This window comes from Heloderma suspectum, chromosome 1 (genome assembly GCF_057233095.1).
Source record: "Heloderma suspectum isolate Gila_16-S chromosome 1, 16-S_ref, whole genome shotgun sequence".
Taxonomy (NCBI): domain Eukaryota; kingdom Metazoa; phylum Chordata; class Lepidosauria; order Squamata; family Helodermatidae; genus Heloderma; species Heloderma suspectum.
Genome location: NC_139458.1, coordinates 21021075 through 21046167, shown reverse-complemented (window position 1 = coordinate 21046167; position 25093 = coordinate 21021075). Strand labels below are relative to the sequence as shown.

The 25093-nt window shown below is 43.2% G+C and overlaps 1 protein-coding gene across 1 annotated transcript in view; it reads left to right on the top strand.

The window, feature by feature from the left end:
* Positions 1–23927, top strand: part of LOC146356986 (60 kDa lysophospholipase-like) — a 102580-nt gene extending 78653 nt beyond the window's left edge. Inside the window, exons 14-16 of the mRNA XM_084826635.1 lie at positions 16950–17049; positions 18714–18774; positions 22760–23927. Of these exons, the coding sequence (XP_084682761.1) occupies positions 16950–17049; positions 18714–18770 (157 nt within the window). The 3' untranslated portion in view covers positions 18771–18774; positions 22760–23927. The remainder of the gene's footprint in view (positions 1–16949; positions 17050–18713; positions 18775–22759) is intronic.
* The last annotated feature ends 1166 nt before the right edge of the window (positions 23928–25093 follow it).

Sequence of the window (25093 nt, the reverse complement as noted above, 5' to 3'; positions counted from 1 at the left end):
GCTAATGCATGGGAATTTCCACCTCTAGCCTTAGGATCTCTATAGCCTACAATGTGGTTTCCTGTGATTTTTCTCTTCCCCTTCCTTCCCCTCCTTTCCCCTCTTGACCTCTGCCATTGCTGGGAGCAGATGTGTTTGCTCTTGCTCCTGCCTGAATAATGGAACACAAAATGGACTGAACAAACTCCTTTTGAAACCCTATGCTGTACCTGCATCTTATATGCAAGAATACTGCGAGTAAACTATTTTACTTTTCTTCACTGAAGAAGAATGTGGTCTCCTTTATTTTCCTAAGGTAGCCTTTGTGTGCATGTGGGACTGGTAAACAGTCATTCTGTTATGCCTTTTGGTTTTTCTGCCTTTCTAACAGGAGGCATCATTACTAAATAATCACATCAATTCCAGGGGTATCTTGGGGGCATGGAGGCTTTTGGAACCTGTGGATCCACAGCCTCTCCCAACATGCCAAGGGGAGGCCCCTGGAAGGCCTCCTTTTTGTACTCTCCACTGTTGGAGAAGCCCCAACTGTGGACCGATCCAGAGCCCCACAGAGGAGGCTTGCAAAGTCAGATCTACCTCTCTGACATTGGGCATCTTGCTCTTTCTCTGCCCTTCAGGGAGATTTGTAAAATTCTGTGGCCCCTGGGATGCACTCCCAGGGCCACACATCAAGTGTGTATAAATGCACATTATATAGAATACAGTAAGACATAGATTGGGTTGGGCCAAGTCATTTTGCTGCCTGAGACGAAGGACAAAATGTCACCCCACCCCCATGAAGGGTGGTACAGAAGATGACCAGACAGGTAGATGAATCTTACTTCAACAGTGGTGAATGGACAGCAGCCTCCACCACACTTGGGTGTAATAGGCAAGCTTAGGGAGCCCCCAAGAGCACCTCCTCCCTGGGGATGTATGAGAAATTAGTTTCAGTTCATTTTTTATCAGGATTTACTCAGTTTGCACCTTCTGGACCGAACATGGACTCAGATGCAATCCGTGGCTGAAGTCCAGACATTTCTGAGCCTACAGTGTGATTTACAGACCAAAACAAAATGCGTTCAGCAAAAACGAACATGAAAAATGCACATGGTAAAAATGTGCACAAACACAGTTTAATCAATGGGAAAAGAATGGATACAACTGATGCATACATTTGGAAAAAATACACATGGAAATACACATGGATTTTCATGAGAAAATAAAATAAACCTTGCAATTTGATACAGACCCAAGTCCGAATGAGCTTCACAATACAATTTGGGAGAACTTTGGCGAGCTCAAATTTCGCTGATTCACACATCCATGCTCCTCAACCAGGGGAAAAAACAGCAAGGGGGCATGATGGTGGAAGGAGGCAAGCCCAGCTCAGAGAGCTTCAAGGGTGATCTTAGAGAGCCTGGTGGGCTGGAGGTTCCTCATGCCTGCTGTAGATTGTAATACTTATACATCTCCATATTATACATTGAGTAAGTATAACTTTTCTATTAAAAAGCTTTTTGTTCACTCCAAAACAAACAAGGAGCTTTATTCAGTGTTCCCTCAAATTTCCACTGAAGATAAAAAAAAAAAAACCATTGAGGAGTAAAGAACAACAACAAGGAAAAAAGCACACATTTTTCCTGCATTTTTTTCTGAGCTTTTTCTTCTTCTGGGCCTTCACACCTCTAGCCCAGATGTTGAGATCTTCTTTAGAGGCCCTTTTTTGGGTATCCTTTCCCAGTAGTGCAGCAGCGTAATATTAGATCCTGGACTTAGAGCACAATTCTATGCGTGTTTTGACAGAAACAAGTCTTACGGCTCCCAGCATGCCTCAGCCAGCCATGCTAGCTGAGGCATGCTGGGAGTTGTAGGACTTCTTTCCTGTCTAAACATGCATAAGATTGCGCTCTTAATTATCTTATAGGCCTTCCTTTTAGATGGCCATGTTTATTATTTCTGTTGTGAGGCACATAACTTTTAGATGCTGTTTTAACAACTGTTTTAATCTTGCTTAGCACTCTAGGCTTTTAAAAATATATTTCTTTATTTACTTACAGTATTTGTATGCCGCTCCATATCCAAAGACCTTGGAGTGGAGAACAGCAGACAGGATAAAGAATAAAAATAGCATGTTAAAATAATTTTAAATAATTTTAGAAGAAACAGACTTCTGATAAACCAAGTTTGATAAACCACAGCTGGTCACTCAAGGAAGGCTTCCTGACATACCAGTGTTTTCAGGAGCGTCGAAAGCGACAAAGCATTGGCATCTGCCTGACCTCCAGAGGCAGGGAATTCCATAGGAAGGGGGCAACCACACTGAAGGCTCTTTTCCTGGTGGACTCCAATCAGGCAATGAGTCCATGTGGAACCACTGGGAACATGCCCTGTGATGACCTCAGTGGCCGGACAGGTTTTTCCCTTTCTTCCTGTTTTTACATCCATTTCTAGTGTTTTTAAAGCTGCTATCTCTACTTTTGCTTGTATTTGCTTGTTTTTATTTATTCTGGGTTGTTAGCCACTCTGGGAACACTTTGGGGTTGAACAATGGAATAGAAACATATAAAATAAAATAAATAAATAAATATGGTTTTCTAACCCTGATGACCTCACAGGGAAATGAATTCCCACTGAAGGCTTTTCTACCATTTCTCAGACTTCCAGTTAAGAACTCAGCAGAGCTGTGGATCAGTCCAAAGATCCACCTTTGATCTTTGGACTGATCCACCTTTGATCTTTTGGACTGATCCACCTCGTCTAGCATCCAGCTTTCTACAGTGGCCAACCATGTGCCTCTGGGAAGCCCACAAGCTGGCCTTGAGGGCAATGGCTCTCTCCTGCTGTTGCTCCCCAGCAAGAGATATTCAGAGGTTCCAGGTCTGGTGTCAGGGGTAGTCATGATTAAGAACCTGCCAAGGACCCACACCCCAGCAGGCACCCACTGATAACAGCCCTCTTGGGTTGTGCCTCCTCTTCACCATTGTAACCTGCTTGTTCACCTGCCCCTCGCTCTGTCCTAGACAACAGTGGTGGTGAGAAGGAGGAGCAGGAGATGCCACTGTTGACTTCCTCACTGGTTCTCTGCCTGTCAAGCAAGGAAGTGGTAGCAACGATGGGAAAGAGGGTGAGGAGCTATAGCTGCTGGTGACAATTTTATGTATGTATGTACGTACATACGTACGTACGTATGTATGTATTTCATTTATATACCGCCCAATAGCCGAAGCTGTCACCACAATGGTGGTGAGAAGGTACACTCATAGAGGGAAGGGGACCCATTGAAGTTGTCTTGCCCAAGGGCCCTCAAAACCTGGCACTGGCACTGAGAGGTACACTGCCTCTGAGTATGGAGATTCTATATAGCCACCATTTGCCGCTGTTAGTGGAGGCTGGTGGCTCCAGTGTCAATGGGGCAATGAATCTGCTCTGGGTTTCAGTCAGCACCAGTCAGAACTCTAAAGGTGCTATCCAAGGTGAGTTCTGACTGATGCTGTCTGAAACTTGAAGCAGATATACAATCCCACTGACATCGGAGCCACTGGCCATTGATAGGCCTATCCTCCATGAAATATAGGAATTTCTTGTTGGGAGACTTTAGGTGATCTCAGTTGTCATGATAAGAAAAAGAATGACAAGAAAACAGCTATGCTGCAAAGTTCCCAAAGTACTGCAACACAGAAATGAGGTGAAGATCTTTGAACTTAAGACCAATTTTGCTTTCTTCATTCCAGCCTTTGATTCCATAAAGAAAACTAATACAGAGAACTTCGGCTATTGGGCGGTATAGAAATGAAATAAATAAATAAAATAAATAAATACAGTCTTCATTCTCCAGTTTGACGGGTTTGGAATTTGCTTTGTCAGAACTTACTCAGCTGTCAGGATTATTAAGAGGAGTGGCTAAAAAAGCAACATATTATTTCACAAATAAATTGACCCCGCACTTAGCCTCTTCTGCCCTCTAAAGAACCTGTTTAACTGGCTAGCCTTAGAGGATGGCAAAAAGCTTTGGGGCTTTCAGCAAGAACCAGAAAAATACATAAATCAGTGTATGATGCAATTTTGAACCAAGGCATTTTATTACCCAGGACTAACTTTCCACTTCATGTATTTCTTTGTTTCTCTGAATATGCTTTTATGAGTATACTTTTTTGGGGGGTGCAAATTTGGTTAAATTTGTAAAGTGGGTAGTCAGCATTTTCAATTTATAGAATCATAGAATAGTAGGGTTGGAAGGGGCCTACAGGACCATCGAGTCCAACCCCCTGCTCAATGCAGGAATCCAAGTCAGAGCATCCCCAACAGATGGCTGTCCAGCCTCATCTTGAATACCTCCAGTGTGGGAGAGCCCACCACTTCCCTAAGTCATTGGTTCCATTGTCATTGCTCTAACAGTCAGGAAGTTTTTCCTGATGTTCAGCCGGAATCTGGCTTCCTGTAACTTGAGCCCATTATTCCGTGTCCTGCATTCTGGGATGATGGAGAAGAGATCCTGGCCTTCCTCTCTGTGACAACCTTTCAAGTACTTGAAGAGCGCTATCATATCTCCCCTCAGTCTTCTCTTCTCAAAGCGAAACATGCCCAGTTCTTTCAGTCTCTCTTCAAAGGGCTTTGTTTCCAGTCCCCTGATCATCTTTGTTGCCCTCCTCTGAACCCTCTCCAGCTTGTCTGCATCCTCCTTAAACTGTGGTGCCCAGAACAGGACACAGTACTCCAGATGAGGCCTAACCAGTGCTGAGTAGATGGGAACGAGTACTTCCCGTGATTTGGAAGCTATGCTTCTATTAATGCAGCCCAAAAGAGCATTGGCCTTTTTTGCAGCCACATCACATTGTTGGCTCATATTCAGCTTGTGATCGACAACAATTTCAAGATCCTTCTCGCTTGTCGTGTTGTTGAGCCACGTATCCCCCATCTTGTAACTGTGCATTTAGTTTCTTTTTCCTAGGTGCAGAACTTGGCATTTATCCCTATTACATTTCATTCCGTTATTTTCTGCCCAGCTCTCCAGTCTATCAAGATCCCTTTGAATTTTGTTCCTGTCTTCCAAAGTATTAGCTGTCCCACCCAATTTTGTGTCATCTGCAAATTTGATCAGCATTCCCTACACCTCCTCATCCAAGTCATTAATAAAAATGTTGAAGAGCACTGGGCTCAGGACTGAGCCCTGCGGTACCCTGCTCCTTACCTTTCCCCAGTTTGAGAAGATCCCATTGATAAGCACTCTTTGAGTCCGATTCTGTAGCCAACTGTGGATCCACTGGATCATTGTTTCATGTACCCCACTTTGAGCTAGTTTGCTCATCAGGAGATCATGGGGCACTTTGTCGAAAGCTTTGCTGAAATCGAGATATATTATGTCCACAGCATTCCCACAGTCCACAAAGGAGGTTACCTGATGAAAAAATGAGATCAGATTCGTCTGGCAGGACTTGTTCTCGACAAATCCATGTTGGCTTCGAGTAATCACTGCATTGTTTTCAAGGTGCTTACAGATGGATGGCTTTATCATCTGCTCCAGAATTTTCCCAGGGATTGATGTCAGACTGACTGGTCTGTAGTTCCCAGGTTCCTCCTTTTTACCCTTTTTGAAGATAGGGACCACATTAGCCCTCCTCCAGTCATCTGGCACTTCATCCGTCCTCCATGATTTCTCAAGGAGAATAGACAGTGGTTCTGAGAGTTCTTCTGCCAGTTCCTTTATTACTCTAGGGTGCAGTTCATCTGGCCCTGGAGATTTGAACTCATTCCAAGTAATGAGGTGTTCCTTGACCATATTCCTGTCAATCTCAAGCTGCAATCCAGCTCCTTCAGCCTGTACTTCGCCTTTGCCAGGGGGGTCATAGACCCTCTTTTGGGAGAAGACTGAGCCAAAGTAGGAATCGAGCACTTCTGCCTTTTCTTTGTCATCTGTTATCATTTTGCCATCCTTATTTAATAGCAGAACAACCATTTCTTGCCTCTGTCTTTTACTATGCACGTAGCTGAAGAAAGCTTTTTTGTTGCTTTTAGCATCCCTCGCTAACCTCAGCTCGTTCTCAGCTTTAGCCTTCCTGACGCCATCCCTGCAATTCTTTGCTACCTGCCTATACTATTCTTTTGTTTCTTGACCTTCCTTCCACTTCCTATATGTGTCCTTTTTTGTTTTCAGGTCATCCCTAAGCTTTTTGTGAAGCCATATTGGCTACTTCTGTTGTCTTCCACCTTTTTTTCTTGTTGGAATTGTTTGTAATTGTGCCTTGAGACTTTCCTTTTTTAAAAACTCCCACCCATCCTGGACTCCTTTTCTCGTTAGAGTTGCTTTCCATACTGATCATTGTTCTGAGTTTATTAAAATCAGCTTTCCTAAAATCCAGGGTACGGGTTTGGCTACACTCGGCTTTTGCTTCCTTTAGAACCATGAACTCAAGTATAACATGGTCGCAACCCAGCTCTGTGTCCCAATGCTATTTTAGGGCTGCTTCATGCTTTGCAAAATTCCTGCATGGAAAGCCACTTCTATGTAGGAAATTCATGTTCTGTATAAAGATTATCACGTGTGAGGATTGCACGGTTCCCTCCCCTGCTCCCACCAACTTGCTGTGTGTTCCTGCCAGTCACTGTTTCCCCACACCTGTGCACACAACAAAAAAGTTCCATGAGCGGTAATAGCATGTGGTACGTTGTACATTATTTTGTACACGAAAATAATGGTGGGAGGAAATAATATTTGAGAGGGACCAATATTTGAGAGCACATGCTTTGGATGTAATAGGTCCCAGGGTCAATTCCTGCCATCTCCAGTTATAAAAGCATTTCAGTTAGCAGCACTGGGAAAGGCTGTAGACCTGGTGAACTGGGCTGAAGGTGAAAGGGGCAGGGTAAAAATGCCAAAAAATACTAGCATATTTTAGCTTAAAGCTCTTACTGCCATTAACTAAAGGCCTGGCGTGCTATGGTCCATGGGTCACGAAGAGTCGGACACGACTTAACGACTGAACAACAAGAAGGAGAGGTTATGCACTCCTGCCCCAAGCCCTGGAGAGCTGATGCCAATCAGAATAAACAAATATTTTGACCTGGTATAAGGCAGATTCCTATATTCTAAGTGCCCACTGTGCAGAAATGGCCTCTCAAAAAGAAAAGAAAATGCAGAGTACATGGGCATCGCCTACTGTGAATGGCAGTGGGGCATATGTGCCCCACGGCATATAAAGCCTTGTCCATGACTTGCAGTGTGAAATGGCTCACAGTTTTCCTAACATTAACTGCAAAACCAGTTTTCATGTCACAGAAAAAAATATATGGCAGGAATATACGAATCCATTCTAAAAATGACTCTGCAAGATCTTATTTGACCAGAGATTATGTTTGATTGACATCTCTGTTACAATAACTAGTAGAAAATGGGGTGAGCCTTGACCTATTCATATTTCGTTGTCACCCCAAATGGAAAAATGCAAGGTGTGGGAGTGTTCAGGGTGGAGGAGAAGCAACCAAATCCCCTTTTTCTTTCTTTCCCTGCTCTCTTGCCTATATATCAAAATGCCAGTTAATGAAAGTCCAAGGATGCTTTCATTCAAGCCTGTTATCATAGCCCATCTCCAGGCTAAAATGCTGTTCAGTTCTGATCACAGCTGTCTGGAAAAATTATGCTTCTGACAGAACTTTGACCATGCCTCTAATACCTGATTATCTTTCTGGTGAAATAAAATATGGAGTGGGGTTTTTATGATCTTAATCTGTCATCTGTCCCGGCAGTTACAGAGACTGCATAAAAAGGCACTGGCAGGCTGGCTAATAGGAATGGTATCCTTGAATGTGCTTGAGGCAGAATTATCTTCCCCTCATGCGAAATCACCACTCTGCTTATCAAGGCTCTTCACCAACGGAGAGGCATAATCTCTTCACTGTCTGGGTGACACTTTTCAGCTATAAACATCTCAATCTCCCATGGTGGCTTAGCGTGCTTCTTGTGGGGAGTTGAGAAGAAAGATATGCAAGAGCTCCTGGGAAAAGATGAGCAAAGACACCTAGCTCTCCCTCTTAGGACTATCCTCTTAGGACAGGCCTATACAACATGTGACCTACCAAGCCACCAGCCAGTGCTGGCTCCAGGTTTTTGAGGGCCCCCCTCCCTCAGTGAGTCGACCTTCTCACCATCATTGTCACCAGCTGCTCTTGGTCCTCGTCCTCTTCCTCCTCATTGCTAGTGCTTGCTCGCTTGATAGGCAGAGAGCCAGTGAGCAAGTAGGGAGTGGCATCTCCTGCTCCTTCATCTCACCACCACCACTCCGTGGGCCGGAGCAAGAGTCAGGTGAGCAAGCAGGTTGCAATGGTGAAGAGGAGGAACAAGTCCAGGGGGCTCTTGTCAGTGGTCCCCTGCTGGGCTATGGGCTTTTGACAGGTGTCCAACTACGCCTGCCCTTGACGTATGCACCTTGTATGGTGTAGATCTAGATGGGTAGCAAAAACACATTATTGAGACTCTGTTGGCTGGTGGGCTATGTTGGTGGGTCACAGGCTCTGCAGGCCTGAAGACATCTTAGGAGGAAGATGCTGCAGTCATCATCCATGGGTTATGCAGTTTGTGAGTATGCACTTCTGAGCAACTTCTAGCTTTTTTTGGGGGGGGGGTTCTTAGGGTGGAGACAGATGAGACTTGTGTTTGCAGGTGGTATGAAAGAGCCCACTGTTGCCTTGGGTGTATACCAGCCTTCCCTAAACTAGCACCCTCTGGATTTTTGGTCTTCAACTCCCATCAGCTCCAGACAGCATACCCAATGGTCAGGAATGCTGGGAGTTGTAGTCCAAAACTATACCACATTGGGTAATGCTGGTATATACGCCCCCATTTATTTTGTCTGGGTCAAGGAGATTTTGTAGGCTTTTGACGAAGCACTTCAGAAACCTGCAAGAGCTGAGATGATACAGAGGATAATGGACAAAAGAAATGGCTGTTTGCACAGATTACTCTGTTGCACTACTTCCAACCCTCTTATAAGCTGTATCCAGCCCGAATCTGTCCCATGTGCTTAACTAATGGCTGCTTCACATAGACCCCACACCAGAATTCAGAGGATTGATGCTTTCTTCCCACGCCAATCATGTCTTGTCTGGGAGGGTGAGCTCCTTTGACATGCTGCAAGTTAAGAAACTGCTACTAGTTTCGGGGTAGGATGAGGGGTGCACATTCAAAAGCATAGGCACACCGATTCAGTAGGTACAGACATAAACACTGCAGATTACTTGTTCTGCTGCTGTGTTCTCCCTGTCAACCAGAACTGAAAGAATGATTTATATTTTGCCATTTTTATCCTGAAATATTGATGCTTGAGGATCTTCGGTTTACACACAAACTCAGCTTCACAAACTCCATTCTCAGCCTTTTACTTCAGGTTGTTTCAGTAACAAGTTGTCTTCTTTTTTTAATACATGAAATTCAACTGAAGAGTTCTTTATTAGATACACCTATGAAATCTTTCAACATATTACTAATCTTGTGTATATCTAAGATGGTGGAAAGGACATAATTAGTGATGCACCTGATGAAAGAGTTTAAGTAAATCTCCTGACTCATTATGAGGGAAAGGGCTAGAATCTGAAAGGCAATTTTCCCAGGCCAGGAACATCATTAACCCAATATATGAACCGTGAGGAGAATGGTTTGGTTAAATAAATGACTTGTTCTAATCAATTCCATTGTTTTTAGTGGTGATATCTTTATTCGCTAGGAATTAGGGAGGGAATTCCACTATGTAGTAAGCTTAACTGTGAGTGCCGTGAAGAATCATAAAAATTGAAACAGAATGGTTAAAAGATTGAATGCTGCAAAACATTTGTGTTGAACTAGACTCTTGCCTCTCTCGTGTTCTTTTTGAAGTGGAACAAGAGGCAAAAATCCGTTGCGGGGGTAGGGGGGGGTTAGGCTCAGTATACGTATTTGCTTTTGAGGTGATTATGGACTCATATGAATACTTTATCTCATTTTCACAGGGGAAAGGTATTTATTTAAAGAGGCCTCACATGAAATGCTCAAAAGTTGTTATGTCGGGGAAAAATGCTACTTTTCAATCGTTTTCTGTGACAATAAACTGAGCCTGCAAGTCAAAGTTGAAATGGGCTAGAAATATAATACATGTGACCATCTTTTATTTGAGGTGGGTTTCCCCCCCCCCATTTGGATTCATAACTTATTTTTATTTTATTTATTACAATTGTTTATATGCTGCCTTTCAGGATACAAATCCTGCCAACGTGGCTTACAAGTAGCATAAAAATAATTTTAAAATAATAATTTTTTAAAAAAATATATATTTCTTTAAAAGTTATCAGGATCTTTCCCACTGGGCAGTTGGTCCCAGATGGCCACTGCCTCCCTCTCTCCTGGAATTCTCCCCACAGGGCAGTTGATGGTAGGTGGCCCTGTGGCTGGGAGGAGGGGAAAGTCCTGGTGGAGCAGGCCCTGAGGTCTTCTTTGGCTGTCTCTCTCCTGCACATCATCATCCTTACTGAAAACTAGCAAATGCTCATCATAATTATGGGAAGAGGTGTGTGTGTGGAGAAGCCTGTAGGAGTGCTCTGCACTCAGATATACCCCTCTGCAGGAACCCTGTCAGCGAGGACACAGAACCAAGCCTGCTCCTCCTCTCCGCATAATCTTGCCTCTTCTGTTGCATAATTCCCATTCTGGGTTCTGTCTTTTCATCACGCTGGAATGTGCCGGAACCTTGGGAAGCTTTTACATATATTCAGATAGGCATGGGAGTGACTATGGGGTTGGCAACCACCACACCACTGGAGGCAAAAAGGCAGGCTTTTAGAAAGAAATATGCTATGTTAAGTGATGGACCTTTCTCAGGACCAGCCCAAGATCTTTTGCTGCCTGAGGTGAAAGACAAGATGGCGCCCTCCCTCCTTTCCATGTACAAAAGCTGACCAAACTGGCGGGTGAATCTTACTTCAACACTGGCAATGGGATGCCTTCCTCCATTTCACCTGAGGACAGCAGGCTAGCTTAGGGGGGCAAAGGACAGGCTGTGTGGAGTACACAACTCTGTCATCCCAGCATGTCACTGCTGCTCCCTGCCCCACAGCATCTGCCACTTCAGGCAGTGGCCTCACTCTGCCTAATGGTAGGGCTGGCCCTGCTTCCTCACTTATTGAAGTGGAGACCTCACAAATGCAAAGTTTGTGCTGCCCTATTGAGCCATAGCCACCCCTTACTCACTGAGCATCTAATGGCAAACCATTAAAGGAGGAGGAGCTACAGCAGCTGGTGGCAAAGGTGGTGGGCAGGTAGACTCACTGAGGGAACGGGCCAATTGAAGGTCTCTTGCCCAAGGGCCCTCAAACACCCGGAGCTGACACTCGCTGCCGTTCTTGGCTCCTTCTCCTTCTCCTCTCATCAAGGGGCTGTTGCAGCCAGAGCATTCCACTGCTTTCCAGTGCTGCACATTCCCAAACGCTTACAAATATTTTATCAACACTTCAGGACGGAGAAGTGGCTTCAGAGGCAGGGAGGACCTCAAGCTGTACCGTATCAGAGCAGCCCTGTAAGTCTCATAGGAAATCTTAGATATTTCCTGTGACATTTCACCTACTTCTCCTTATGCTGGAGCTCAGAGCTGAGATTAGCATTTCAAAACACAAAATGCTAAAATATTTTATTTAAATAAACAGTGTTTTCAATTTTTAACTCATTTTATCTCACCTTTCCTCCAAGGAGCTCAGGATAGTTTATATGGTGTTACTCCATTTTATCCTCACAACAAACCTGTAAAATAGGTTATGCTGAGATCTTGAGATTAGCCCAAAGCCACCCAATGAATTTTGTAGCTTAATAATAGTAATAAAACGAAATACATAATATTGAATACTTAGTTCCTGTATAGTACATTTCAGTGCACAATGCAACCCTGTGAGTGAGTATTATTATTCTCATATTGCATTTGGGGGGCTGAGCGGTTTAAGACCACCTGGTGAGCTCATGGCTGAGATGAAATTCGAGCTATGGGCTTGCTGATTTGTAGCTCAGTCTCATGCAGTACAATCCTATGCATGTGTATTCAGAAGTCCCACTGTGATCAATGGGATTTACTTCCATATATTGCTTCCATGGATTACTGCCATGTATAAGTGCTATTGCTCTCATGTACTACTTCTGGATTTCCCACAGGCAGCTGGTGAACAGAACAGGACTAGATGGACACTTGGTCTGATCTAGCATGGCTCTTCTTATGTTCTTATGTAAGTGTGCAAAGGATTGCAGTCTTAGCCGCTTTCTGATCTCCAGCCCCTGTCCATTATATTTTCCTGGCTCTTTCTAAAACACTATATTAAATTCTGTGTTTATGAAGAGCTTTTTAAGCTACTGTATGAAACTAAAATGACCATATAGCTGCTAAACCATACTTGGCCATTGAATGCCAGCCCCACGGAAGATCATACAGTGCTTGCAGAAAACACTCAAGTTTGGTCTTGGGAGAATCTCCTAGGGATAGGAGTTCCCCAGTTGTGGGGAGCCACTGAGAAGACCTGTTTTGTTTGCACTCATGATACAAATTTGATCCATAGGTGCTATAGTCAAGAGGCTCTCCTTAAGCGATCTTAAAGATCACTCAGAAATATAGGTGGTCTTTAAAGTCCCAGAATTTATATGGTTTTAAGTAGAGGGCACTCCATAAATGTAACACTTCCATAACTTTTGCTATTTAAAAAATCCCACTGACTGGCCTCAAGGAAATATTTGCACACCCACCAGCCTTTTGAAAACTTCTCAGACATCTCTTGTTTTTATTTATTTCATTTTTATTTTAATTTATTTCTTTTAATCTTTTAATGTTTTAATATCTTTACAATTTTAATATTGATGATTTAATTATATTTTTAACTTTTATACAGTTGTATTTATATTTCTTTTCATAGGTTTTAATTGTAGCAGTTTTAATGTTGTAAGGCCGCCTTGAGTCCCAGTATTGGGAAAAGTATTCCCAGTATTGGGAAAAAGATAAAAATAATTTATCCCAGAGACGTCAGGGAGGTATACCTGGTCCTGCCCTTGTCTTCACAACAACCTTGTGAGGTGCATTAGGCGGAAAGATAGTGACAAAACCCCAAGTCACGTGGTAACTGGGCACAATCCTATGTATGTTTAGACAGAAAAAAGTCCTACAACTCCTAGCATTGCCCAGCTAGCCATCTTAGTCTTAGTCCAACCTTTAGTCCAACGCTAACTTGTAGTCCAAATACTACACCACAATGGCTCTCTTCTCTTGCCATCTCTGCTAGAGGAGGTACTTTACACCAGTAAGTTATTAGTTTCCCTAGAGGTCTACTTCGAGAAGTGAGTGAGGGGTAGTGAACCAGCATCCCACTCCCCGCACCCTAAAAATCCCTGCCTGTAAGTTATCTTGCCGCACCTACTTTGCCTCTAGGTTGTCAACTGGAAGAGGCAAGCATCATCCTTCAGAATGCCAGATTTTTCTTGGAGAGGGCTACTTGCTGACTTCTATTTTTACAGCCTTCTTGAAATTAAAAAGAATAACAAAATCCTTTTGCCCCAGGTTTGCTCTTACACTGCATTTGGCTGGCAAATTTTAAAGTAAAAACATGCAATGCAATACAACTTGACTGCAGGATATCCCATTTAAACTGCATTTTCATATGGGATAAATCTTACGTTGTGAAATATGAAACTACCTGTGCCTTTTCCCCTTTGGTCATGGGCACACCCACTGGGTGAAACTAGCCTGTCGAAAGCTTCTTCTCATACACCCCTATTAATTTGTGTGGCTGATTCATCGAGCAGTATTGCTTGTTCAGCTGTTTGGAGCTTTTGTAATCTGTCCTGCTTTTCCTGGCAGACATTCCAAGCCTTTTGTTTGTCTCCCTGCTCCGGGATTTGTTGTTGTCAGTGCACAGAAGCCAATGCACAGAAAACAATACAATAGCGAAAGAATGTTCTAGTAATAACATTGTAAGAGGTGTGGGACGCAAATTTGCCTTGGCCCTATTATGATGCCACACAAAGTGAAGAAACATGTCTGTAAAAGGTTTGAATGAGTTGACGGTCCAGTGTGTACATTCAGCAGAAACAAACGTTAAAGCTTATCCTGGAGTGTACCACTTTAAGTTGTAGAGATGAAGGCCCGCATGTTCCACCAGGGGGGCAGTGGTGTGGGGTGGAACTCTCCCCACACATAGAAAAATGGGCATATCAAGGAGAAGGAACTAGCTTGGTTATCCTTACATTTTTTTCCCCTGTGCTCAGGGAGGTTTTTGTTTTGTTTTGGTTTTAGCAATGGAGTATTCAAAAGAGAAACTGTGTCCATCTGCCGCCTGAATTGGTACATTCCAGGAAAAGCATTACCAATTGATCATGCTGATTGTAGAAGATGGATTGCATCTTGAACAATAATGGATGCAGTAGGATATGAGTGAGATCTAGACAAAGGTGACAAAACAGATCTACATGAGGAACCTTCCTTGTTTCCTTCAATGGATGGGGTAGCGTTGCATACGCGTGTGTGGCTTCCATGGTGGAAGCTCCTTCCTCCATTGAAAGAAGTAGGGGAAGCCTTTGAGGGTGGGGAGCTCCGTATACATATTGGAGCCCCTGTACCCCTATGGAATTGATGGTTCAGGATTTAAGACTTTTGAGCTAAGAAAACAAAAATGTTTACTAGGACAGAGATGTATTGGCAAGAATGCCTGTATCCAGGGTCCCAATTTAGTTCTCTGAACACTCTTTTATTTATGGCTTTTGGGAAATATAGGCTGTGTGTGTGTGTGTGTGTGTGTGTGTGCTCTGTAACTACCAGAGGTGTTCATCTTTACTGCAGTATAATAAATTTAGGCTTATGTTAATTATGTGCTTCTTTCACATAGGTATAAATGTTATGCTACTGAGCATATGCAATAGAGTTTATATTGGCAGCCAATTCTTAATCAACAATGAAGAATTGTTAATCTGTGCCAGGATGAAAGGCATTAAGAACTGTTCATCTGTGCCGGGGGTGCGTGGGGTGCAAGGTGTCAGATCAGTTTTTCCAGTCTGTTCTTGTGTAGGAAGTTGTTGTTGTTTATTCGTTCAGTCGCTTCCGACTCTTTGTGACTTCATGGACCAGCCCACGCCAGAGCTTCCTGTCGGCCTTTACCACCCCCAGCTCCCCTAAGGTCGAGTCCATCACCTCCAGAATATCCATCCATCTTGCCTTTGGTCGGCCCCTCTTCCTTTTGCGTTCCACTTTCCCTAGCATCAGCGTCTTCTCCAGCGTATCCTGTCTTCTCATTATGCGGCCAGAGTACTTCAGTTTTGCCTTTAATATCATTCCCTCAAGTGAGCAGTCTGGCTTTATTTCCTGGAGTATGGACTGGTTTGATCTTCTTGCAGTCCAAGGCACTCTCAGAATTTTCCTCCAGCACCACAGTTCAAAAGCATCTATCTTCCTTCACTCAGCCTTCCTTATGGTCCAGCTCTCGCAGCCATAGGTTACTAAGGGGAATACCATTGCTTTAACTATGTGGACCTTTGCATATAACTATGCGGAGTAGGAAGAAGGTGTTTATTATTAGGCATAATATTGGAATTGGAGGGCAGGTGATGAAGTTAGTATGATTCACTTATTAAACTCCCAAACGGAAACATCTTTCCATTGCACATTAATGCTGCACTTTCTAAACATGTTTTCTCTTAAGTTAATTTCAGTAAAATTTCTGTGAAAGTATGTTTAGAATTGCAATCTTCATTAAAATTTTAATTTAGGATTTTTTAAAACTAATTGTAATCTCTAATGCTGCTAAAAATGTAAGCCTTTCCTACATAAATAATTTATTTATTATTTGTTTACAGGATTTCTTTACCGCTGTATATCTAACAAGATTCCTGAGCAGTGATAAATATTTATATTTATATTTGTATATAATATTATATAATATTTATATTCAAAACCACAAAACAGTAATTAACATATGAAAATGACAGAATAAATACATATTAATATATTGGCAACATTTAAAAGGTCTTCAAGGAGTTAATATCCATCCTATAATGATCACTCAGATAAGAAATGTGTGGTGCCCACATCTTTTCAAAAGGTTTAACATTGTTCATCATCCTGAAAGTGAGCATGGGCAATAACTTGAGAGCCATGAGAGCCAACTGGAAGCCTTTTGGATCTGTCCTGTGGAAGGAGATCCTATGCAAGTGGAAAGGTTTCTTTTTAACAGGTACATGACAGAAATTCAACAGGAGAAGTTTTTTTCCAGGATGGTGGTAGAAACTGTCCTCTGCCTGTCATTCAGCTGTTACAGGCGCAGGAGCCCTGGCAGAAATCAAGGCAGCTAGCATGTATGTCCAGTTCAATCAGAAATATGTTGTGAAATGTTTGGGTACTCCAAAACATCTCAGCTTTAAAGACAGACAACTAGAGAAGTCACCTTAAGGAAGCTGAAGCAAAAGGCGGGAAGCTTGAAGGACTGCTGCAATGGGGGAGACAGTCACTTTGGGATGTTTCTGTCTTGGCAACACCCGAGACTTCCCCCTCCATGTCTCTTCCCTGTTGCCTCAAACCCATTCCTGCTTCTTTCTTTCCCTCATTCCTCAGATCAAATGAAGAAATTATTCTTTCCCCCTCTGATGATCCACCACCTTTGGTGGACTTGTGTGGACAGTGAGAGTTTTGTGTTTGAGATCCCTAGGCCTACAACTACTGTCCCCAATTTTCCTTGGAAGAAACCTATGACATTTAAGCAACAGAAGCGAAACTGGCTTGTGTTCGTTATGCAGGTAAAAATGATTTGTTAGAAAGCTCCATTCGTTCACAAGTCCTTTGGTTGGAAGACTTGACAACGAAACAGGCATGATTGTGTTGTAAGTTTGTAAAGCAACTTGTACTGCCTTTAATACAGAATAATGGACTAGACTAGAAGAATTGTCTGCTGGACCCAGTATTATATATATAAATATATATATATATATTTTCCAGTCTTGCTTTTAATGGAGATGTTGATGGTCTGCACGGATGGCATCTGGCTGGTGTGGATCTGAAGCAACCCGGTTACGATGGGAATACTCCATTTAAAGTGGCAAGTATAACTATTGTAATACGTAAAGTGGGCCTCCTGTTTAATGTAGGTATTAAATTCAGACATCTCTTCTAGACAGAGGCTAGAGGCAAGGCTTCTCAAACGTTTTGGGTCAGTAGGCATATTTGGAATTTTGAGAGTGTGCCAGGGATGCTCACACAAAATGGCTGCCATGGGGGGAGGGGAATTGCCCATTCACTAAACAGCTACCCTGATGGACATGGCTGGTCACAAAATGCTCATTTCTCAGAAGACAAACTGGTGAGACTAAAAGAATAATAACTTGCCCAAGACACTAAGTATAAGGCAGAGGTGAGATCTGAGCTCCAAAATGCAAAACCACTCTTTTGAACCGAAATCAAGATGGCACTGGATGGCAGCACTTGGCTTTACAGCAGGCCAGCCTCCCAGTTATTAAAAAAATAAATAAAAGCAATTCTTAAGAAATAAAATAAAAATCAGGAGGGGCAGGGAGCCTGGCAGATCCCAAGAGGGGTGTCTGTGGGCACATTGGTGCCCACAAACACCATGTTGGAGATCCCAGGGCTAGATACTCCCAGACCACTTAGGGCACAATCCTATGCATGTTTAGACAGAAAAAAGTCCTACAGTTCCCAGCATTCCCCAGCCAGCCATGCTAACTGGAGTGACGTTTTAGAGGATACAATGGAGCTGTGCTGTTGGTGGGACGCTTTGGGAGACCTGCATCATAGACAGAATCTCCTGTGTGTGTATCCTATATACTTGACACTTGTGAGCGACAGAGGGCTGTTCCCTAGAGGGAATTAGCAGGGCCACCAAGAATGGCAGTATTCAAATAAGTAATTGCTAGGGAGTTTGTGCAAATGCCTGCACAACTTCTCCCTCCCTCCCTCTCTCCGTCTCCCTCTTCCTCTCCCTCTCTCCTTTCTTCCAGGCTCTGCTTCTAATACTTCTAGATTAATGCTAAATTGCAGAGACAGGAAAGAAGGAGAGCGAGAGAGAGCGAGAGAGCTGCTTTCTAGTCATGGCCTTAATGCAATTAATGCTTCTAATTGAGTGTATGTGGTACAGTATAGATGTTTTTATATATCTATCTGTATTAAATTTGTATCCTGCCAACTCAGCTCAAAGAGCCATCTAGACCACCATTTAAAAGTAACATAATATGCAATAAAATATACATAAAACCTCTGAATGGATAGATAACAATAAACGTTAATAGAAAGCAGCAAAAATAAAACCACTCAGTTTCTAGCTCCGAAAAAGAGGTATGAGTTTCTAGTGTTCCCTCTTCTAAACAACCTCGCTATCTTTCAAACCATCCTTGACTCTCTGAAAAAACTCCACCATTATAATTTTAAATGCGGTGGTATAGAAACACTTGTACTGCTTTCCTAAAGTTTCCAGTGGGGCAAGCCTGGTGAAGTTCTCTTGGGAGGTTATTTCATAAGGAAGATGCCACCACAAAAAATGCCCTGTAGTAGATACCATTCTGGCCTCAGGTGTTGAACGGATCTGAAGCAGAGCCTCCGTTGAAGAGTGATGCATACAGGATGGTGCATAAGGAAACAGTATGATTTGGTGCGTACGTGTGTATGTCCTGTGTGTGTTGAGCACGTACATGTGCATCTATATACACATCATGTGATGATGCTTACTGATATTGAAATATCTTCTTGTAGGCCAAGGCTGCAGGGCATGAAAAAGTTGTGGAATATTTGAGGAAGCTCATGGCCTAATGTGGTAAGCCTTTTTTTTAATGGCATTTGCTGGTCCGTGTCTGTATGTGTATCATCTGTTGCATGTGGAATAGGTCCTTTAGAAAATGGGATGAATCATGGCCATGGTTCTCTGGTTTCAGCATGTAGTGTTCCCACTGGCTCTCACAGTAACCTTTTGCACATAACTATCTATTTCCTTAACAAACCACCGTGTGAATAAGCTGTGCCTTAGGAACACAGGAAGCTGCCTTATACCGAGTTAGGCCATTAGTCCATCTAGCCCAGTGTTGGCGACACTGACGGGCAGCAGCTCTCCAGGGTTTCAGGCAGGATTCTTTCCTAGCCCTGCCTGGAGATGCTGGGGATCGAACCGGGGACCTTCTGCATGCAAGGCAGGTGCTCTGCCTCTGAGCTACAGCCTCTCCCTTGAAGGGTGAGTTGAGGAGAGAGCCAGGAAACCTCATTGCTAAGGCACTTGAACCAGCAGAATGTTTAGGGCACTGGATCCATCTGAAACAATTTGGGTGAAGACAGACAGAATATAGAAACAGATGAGTTCTTTAGCTGCTGTGCAAGCCCACTTTTGCAATTTAAATTACAGGCGTACGTGTGAACGAATTGAATACTGGCTTTTTTGTCTGTTTTGCCCTTTCCCCATGCTTTAGGTTGCCTTTTGTATTTCCCAAAGTTCAGCATGAACATTCTTATGTTTCTCTATTTGCTCATTGTCCTAATGGATCTGAAGAAGGCTCTCTTCACACCTGGCATTTTATCCCACTACAAACTGGTCCTTTTGATTCAAGATCCTTTCTGGGATTTACACTGGCCCTGTATACAGGCATCGCTCATAGTGCGTCCCTCCGCAGTATATCTTTTCATGGCTGGGCAGAGCTGCATGGAACAATCAGGACAGAAGGGGGCTGCTGGCTCCATACTCCCTCCCCTCCCCTGATCATTGGTTCCTGTAACATGATTGATGGCTCTGCCCCATCCCTCCACTCCTCCACAGCAGGAGGGAAGTCGGAAGTGATCTGGATAGCAGGCTATGGGAGCTGATCCCCTTCTTCCTCCAAGGGAGACAGAGTCTTCTTGGTGGTTTACCCCCAGGTTGCTGGCAATGCTAGTCCTTCTCTGCTAAATATGTTAGTGTGTGATGGAATCAAATGCAGTATATTGCTTGGACTACTGAGTTTGAATTTACCGATTTCCGGGTTCCCAACTACAGAAGTAAGAAAAACACAAACGGACTTGTATACAGTCAATGGACCAAGCCATTCCTAGCAGCCCCCCTCCCAGGCGACCGCTTCATGAGGGACACCTTCTTCATTAGACCCAGCTTGCTTCCCCCCCCCTGCACTGTTGTTGCTCTTCCCCCTTATTCTTACCAACGACCCTGCAAGGTGGGCTAGGACAAAAGATAGTGGCTGGCTAGGTGGGAGGGAGTACTATGGAAAACCACCTCAGCATTACTGCCTTATCTAAAAACAACTCCACACCCCAAAAGGAAATTATTAAAAATGACCATTCCAAGCTCTATATGATGTATTTATTCAGAGGAGGAGAAAAGGCACTTTTAATACCCATTGAAATCCTAACTGTCAAGCCTTTCTCCTGCGTGGCTGATATGGGAGAGTCCCCCACCCACCCTGGGAAGAAAAAAGCCCATCAATCTGGTGAGCAAAAGGGAGAAGAAGCAATCAGTGAAGTCAATGGGAGGGGGAGGTTCAAAGTGAATGCATTGAAGGGGATGGGAGGCCTTAAGACTGCTACTTTAAGTAGACTTACAATGCACTCCTATGCATGCCTACTCAGAAGCAAGCCACACAGATTTCAGTGACACTTACTCCCAGGAAAGGAAAGCCTTACAGCCAGTGAGTTTACTCAGAAGTAAGCACTGCTGTGGAATGGGAGAGAGGCAGAAACAGTCTCTCTGGAAGTGGTCAGTGACCTCCCCCCGCCCAATTTGTTGTCATGACAATGTTATTCAACACGGCCCAGCAACACCCCCTAGCACACGCCCACACAAAGGGGGAAAAAGCGCTAAAAGGGAAATACACAGGGGGAAATGATATCAATCGCCAGCACAGAAAATGCCGGGTTTTCCCCCTTCTCAGATAACATGGGAAAAGGGAAGGAAAGTTGTGAGATAGCAGCAGGAGAACAGCGGCGTCATCTAAAGCTGCTGTGAAAACCAGTGATTAAAGAAGAATGATCCTGCTAAAAAAACTCAGTCGCTAAGAGAGCTGAAGTAGATTCTAGCCCATGAAAGCTTATGTCATCATAATTCTCTTTCGTGCCCCAAACTCTGTTGGTTTGGCTGCAACAAACTAATACAGTTTGTTGCAGCCTCTGGAATTTGTTCCCATCTCCGTTAAAAGGAGGAAAGTTTTTTTTTTAAGCATTAAACTGCTCTAGTGATTGCAGGGAGGTTTCTTGGTGGCATCACAGGGGCATCCAATCAGCGCAGTGCACAGTGAGCATCTACTTCAGACTAGCCAACCTTTAGGGGTTGTTTTCCTCCTTCACAACTCAATCCTAGATAGAAAATATAAGTGTGGACTGGACACAGTGGGAGTGCTTCCAGATCAGCTAAAAATAGTGCTACTAAGATTCTTTGTAAGCTTACCCCTAAAAATTGGAATCATGAATGAGGCAAACATGTTTTGAAATGCATGTATCATGCTGGTATGCTTTCCGTAGAGCTGTGATGGTCTACAGCTTCCTCTTCATTGTACACTTGGTGGCAACTCTGGGCTTGTTGCTGTGAAATATATGAAATTGTCCTGCGTAAATATTTAACAAGGCAGGCTCTGAAATCCCCCTTCAAATTTCAAATGCTCTTTCAGATTATCTGAAATATAACTCTGTACTGTGGAACACGTTTCTCGTCTGTTCACAGGCGTGTTGAAATGACTTGTATTTATCTCTGTATATTAAATTGTATGCCATCTTCTATGGGCAATGATCCTGGTTTGTGTGTTTGTATGGTGCAACATACTATGGTGCTATATAAATGGATGTCAGCATTCCAGTAGCTGTTTGCTCTAGCAACTAAGTTATCGGTGCAGTTTCTGTCATACACTTTTGTAGCCCAGTCTTCTGCTCCCTCTGCCCACCCAGCCCAGACCACCTGTATTTCAGATCAATAACTGTGGTCTTTTTAAAGCATCTGGACAACAGCCAGTAAACTTGAAAGATCAAGCCAAGTTTCATATTAAAAAGTACATTAAGGAGCAATCCTATGACTGCTAGACACTGTCTGGAGGGCCGTGGGATTGTTCGGTTTCTGGGAACCGAGGTTGGAGCCAAGGTTCTAACCTCAGTTCTGAGAAACCATGCCCCCCCCACCCCCTCATAGCCAGCGTGGTTCTGTCTGTGCCGGCTACATCTCTGTGCTCGGAAATGGAGCATGAAGATGGGGGAAAGGGAGTGATCCCAGGGACGGGGAAGGGAGAAGACTGTGCAAGCTGCTTTATGCAGCTTCCTATCAGGTCTCCAGGCCCCTTTCCTCCCCCTCCCCGGAGCTGTGTCTAGACGGCTGAAGTCGCCCATCTTGGCAGAAATGCAGGGTGGCTGGAGCATGGAGGAGTGGGTCCCTGCTCCAACCCTGCATAGGATACTCAGCAGCATCCAAATTCGGAGGCTGATGACAATCAAGGTAAGATCGCACCCTTAATGGAGTAATAATTTTCAGTAAATTAGCATTAAACAGAATGGAGGTAACTAATTCCATTCCACAGGTGTTCATGTGCTCTGGCCACAATTCAACATTTTCTTTAATGGCATAGCAAGTAAACTCATCAAATTTGTATGTGATAAAAATCTGGAAGAACTGAAAATGCAATAGAGGACAGGATATACAATTTTTAGATTACCTTGATAAGAGTTGAAAACGAGTGTGGTAGGCTACTTTTTAAGCTATAGTTAGGAAGGGGAGAGGTTGATTGGAAGTAGTGCCCGGACAGTGAACTGTATATATCTAATCTATTTTTCCTGATTTTCTTTAGGTACATGGAATTCTTATCAGGTCATGAAAAAAAGGCACATACTGTACACATATTAATGCAAGCTATGCTGAGAAGTACTGAAGAACATGACCTAATGCTTACTGTTTTTAGCAATAATGTAGTAAACAGATTTCTTTTCTTAGCCTTGATTTTTTAAAAACCAATTCTTATGAAAGGAAATGGTCTGCCATTAATATGTAAGGGTGCAACATGTAAAACTCTGCTCCCACACTTGCCCATTGAACTGAATGATGTTTTCAGGAAGGAAAGTGTGAAGATGGAACAAACTGCAGTCTTTAAACCACATATGAAGCTGTTTTACAGTGTGTCAAGACCACTGGTCCACCAGTAGTATTGTTTGCATGAATGTTTAATTGGAGGTGATGGAGACTGAACCTGAGAACTTCTGCATGCAAAGCAATGTTCCCTACCACTGAGCTATAGCCTTTTATTGTAGCTCAGTGGCAGATGTGTCAGGGTAGACACTTTAACAGAAATCTAGAATATAGAAATTACATTGTGCATTTCAACTTACAGTGTTTTAAAGAAATGAGATGCTTAGGCACTTCGGAAACAAAAACAAAACGAGTAGGGTGTGGAATGGAGTATCTTCGAAGAGGGGCTGGCTGGCTGGAACCTTGAACAGAAGCACCCCCGCTAGGAGGTGAGGATATATTGCAACGTCTTGTTGCAGGTACCACATGTTTCATCTAAAGCAAAATTCAGTGTGAGCTTGGAGAGTCCTGCTTGCGGGGTACAGGGGAAATCTTTGTAATTTCAGAGGAAGTTCAAAGGATGTCAGTAAGATCTGCAAAATCTATCTAAGGGGGTCTTTTGCCTACACCTGAGGCACGTTTAGATGACCCTGTTCAGGTGGAAAAATTTGAGATCAAATTTAACTATTTTTTCAGAAGATTTGTGATGTTTCTCAGAAAGCCTCTGTGCATCTCTGCTTGTAATGCCACCATTAGTTAAGCTTTTGCTTGCAAACAAATCATAGCGGCCTTGTAGGCCCCTTCCAACCCTACTATTCTATGATTATGTGGCAACCCTCTGGAAATGGTCATGATTTTCTTGGAAATAGGCATGATTTTCTTACTGTTTACTCTGAAAATGCTCATGTTGCTATGCTTTTCAATAAAATATTTAAAAAATATATTAGCTCAGCATGAAAGCTGTGTGTGTGTGTGTGGGGGGGTGATGATGGTGCATTGCTCTGAACAATGAGCTTGTCCCATATTAAGTAGGATGTCGTCAGGTATCTGAAGTGATTTAGGTGACTGGTGGAGAAGCCACTTGCAAGGACCACTTACCTGTGAGTGGAAAATGCAATGCACTGATTTAACCCAGTTCACCAATGCAGAATATTTCCTGAAGCACTCATATTTCTGGCCCACTCACTGGCTTTCTACATACCTAGTGATTATACTTACAAGCAATTAAATGGGCCTAGGTAAGGATGCCAAAGCCACAAATCCTTTTGCTTAAAAAGGCTGATTGGCCCACTTTGTTAACATTGGTTTAGCTATAATGAGGTATAACGAAGAAAATAACCACAACAAATGCTCTTAAGATACCTTTTCTTTTCTTTTTGCAATTTAATCTTGAATATATACCAAGGCAGGCTTTTCAACCTTGTTGAGAATTTTGCTCCCACCCCAGGAAATTCCCCCCCCCCCCCAACAAGCTCATTGAAAACTGAGGTAAAGTTTTCACTAGAATGCTGGTGACTGAAACTAGTAAAGTAACCATGTGCTTTCCATTGAGTCCCTAGCATAGCCATAGGCAAGGATTGCATAATCAGTTTTTTAAATGAAATTCTGCCTATGCAAAGGCTTGGCTTTATCCTGGGCCAATTAGGGTTGAACTCTGGAAAAGCATGTTTGGAACATATAGTTTGACCTTCAAACCACACAAGCCTAACCCAGGCAGGATGTGAGATGACTGCTGGCTATAGGAACAAATTCATCCAAAGCATGATCTGCCACTTTTTCAACATCCATTAAGTGGCTAGCCCTACCAGAACGAGTAAATTAAAGGCAAGCAGGTTAGCATTGGTTTATGCCCTGGATTAAGCTAATGAAATCCTAAAACAATTACTGAAATAAACATCACAAGGAAACCAGCCCATAAGGTCTGTTCAAGGACCCAGTTTAAAGTAGACTTCATGCTGACAGCTTATAGATGGAAACAGCAACATAAACAGAATCTATGTGTGCTGCCACAATTATAGGACAAAATTATATTTGCTTGCATAAGACCTACGCTGTGCCCACATTGGCTCATAAGAACATAAGAAAAGCTATGCTGGATCTAGCCCAGCATTCTGTTCAT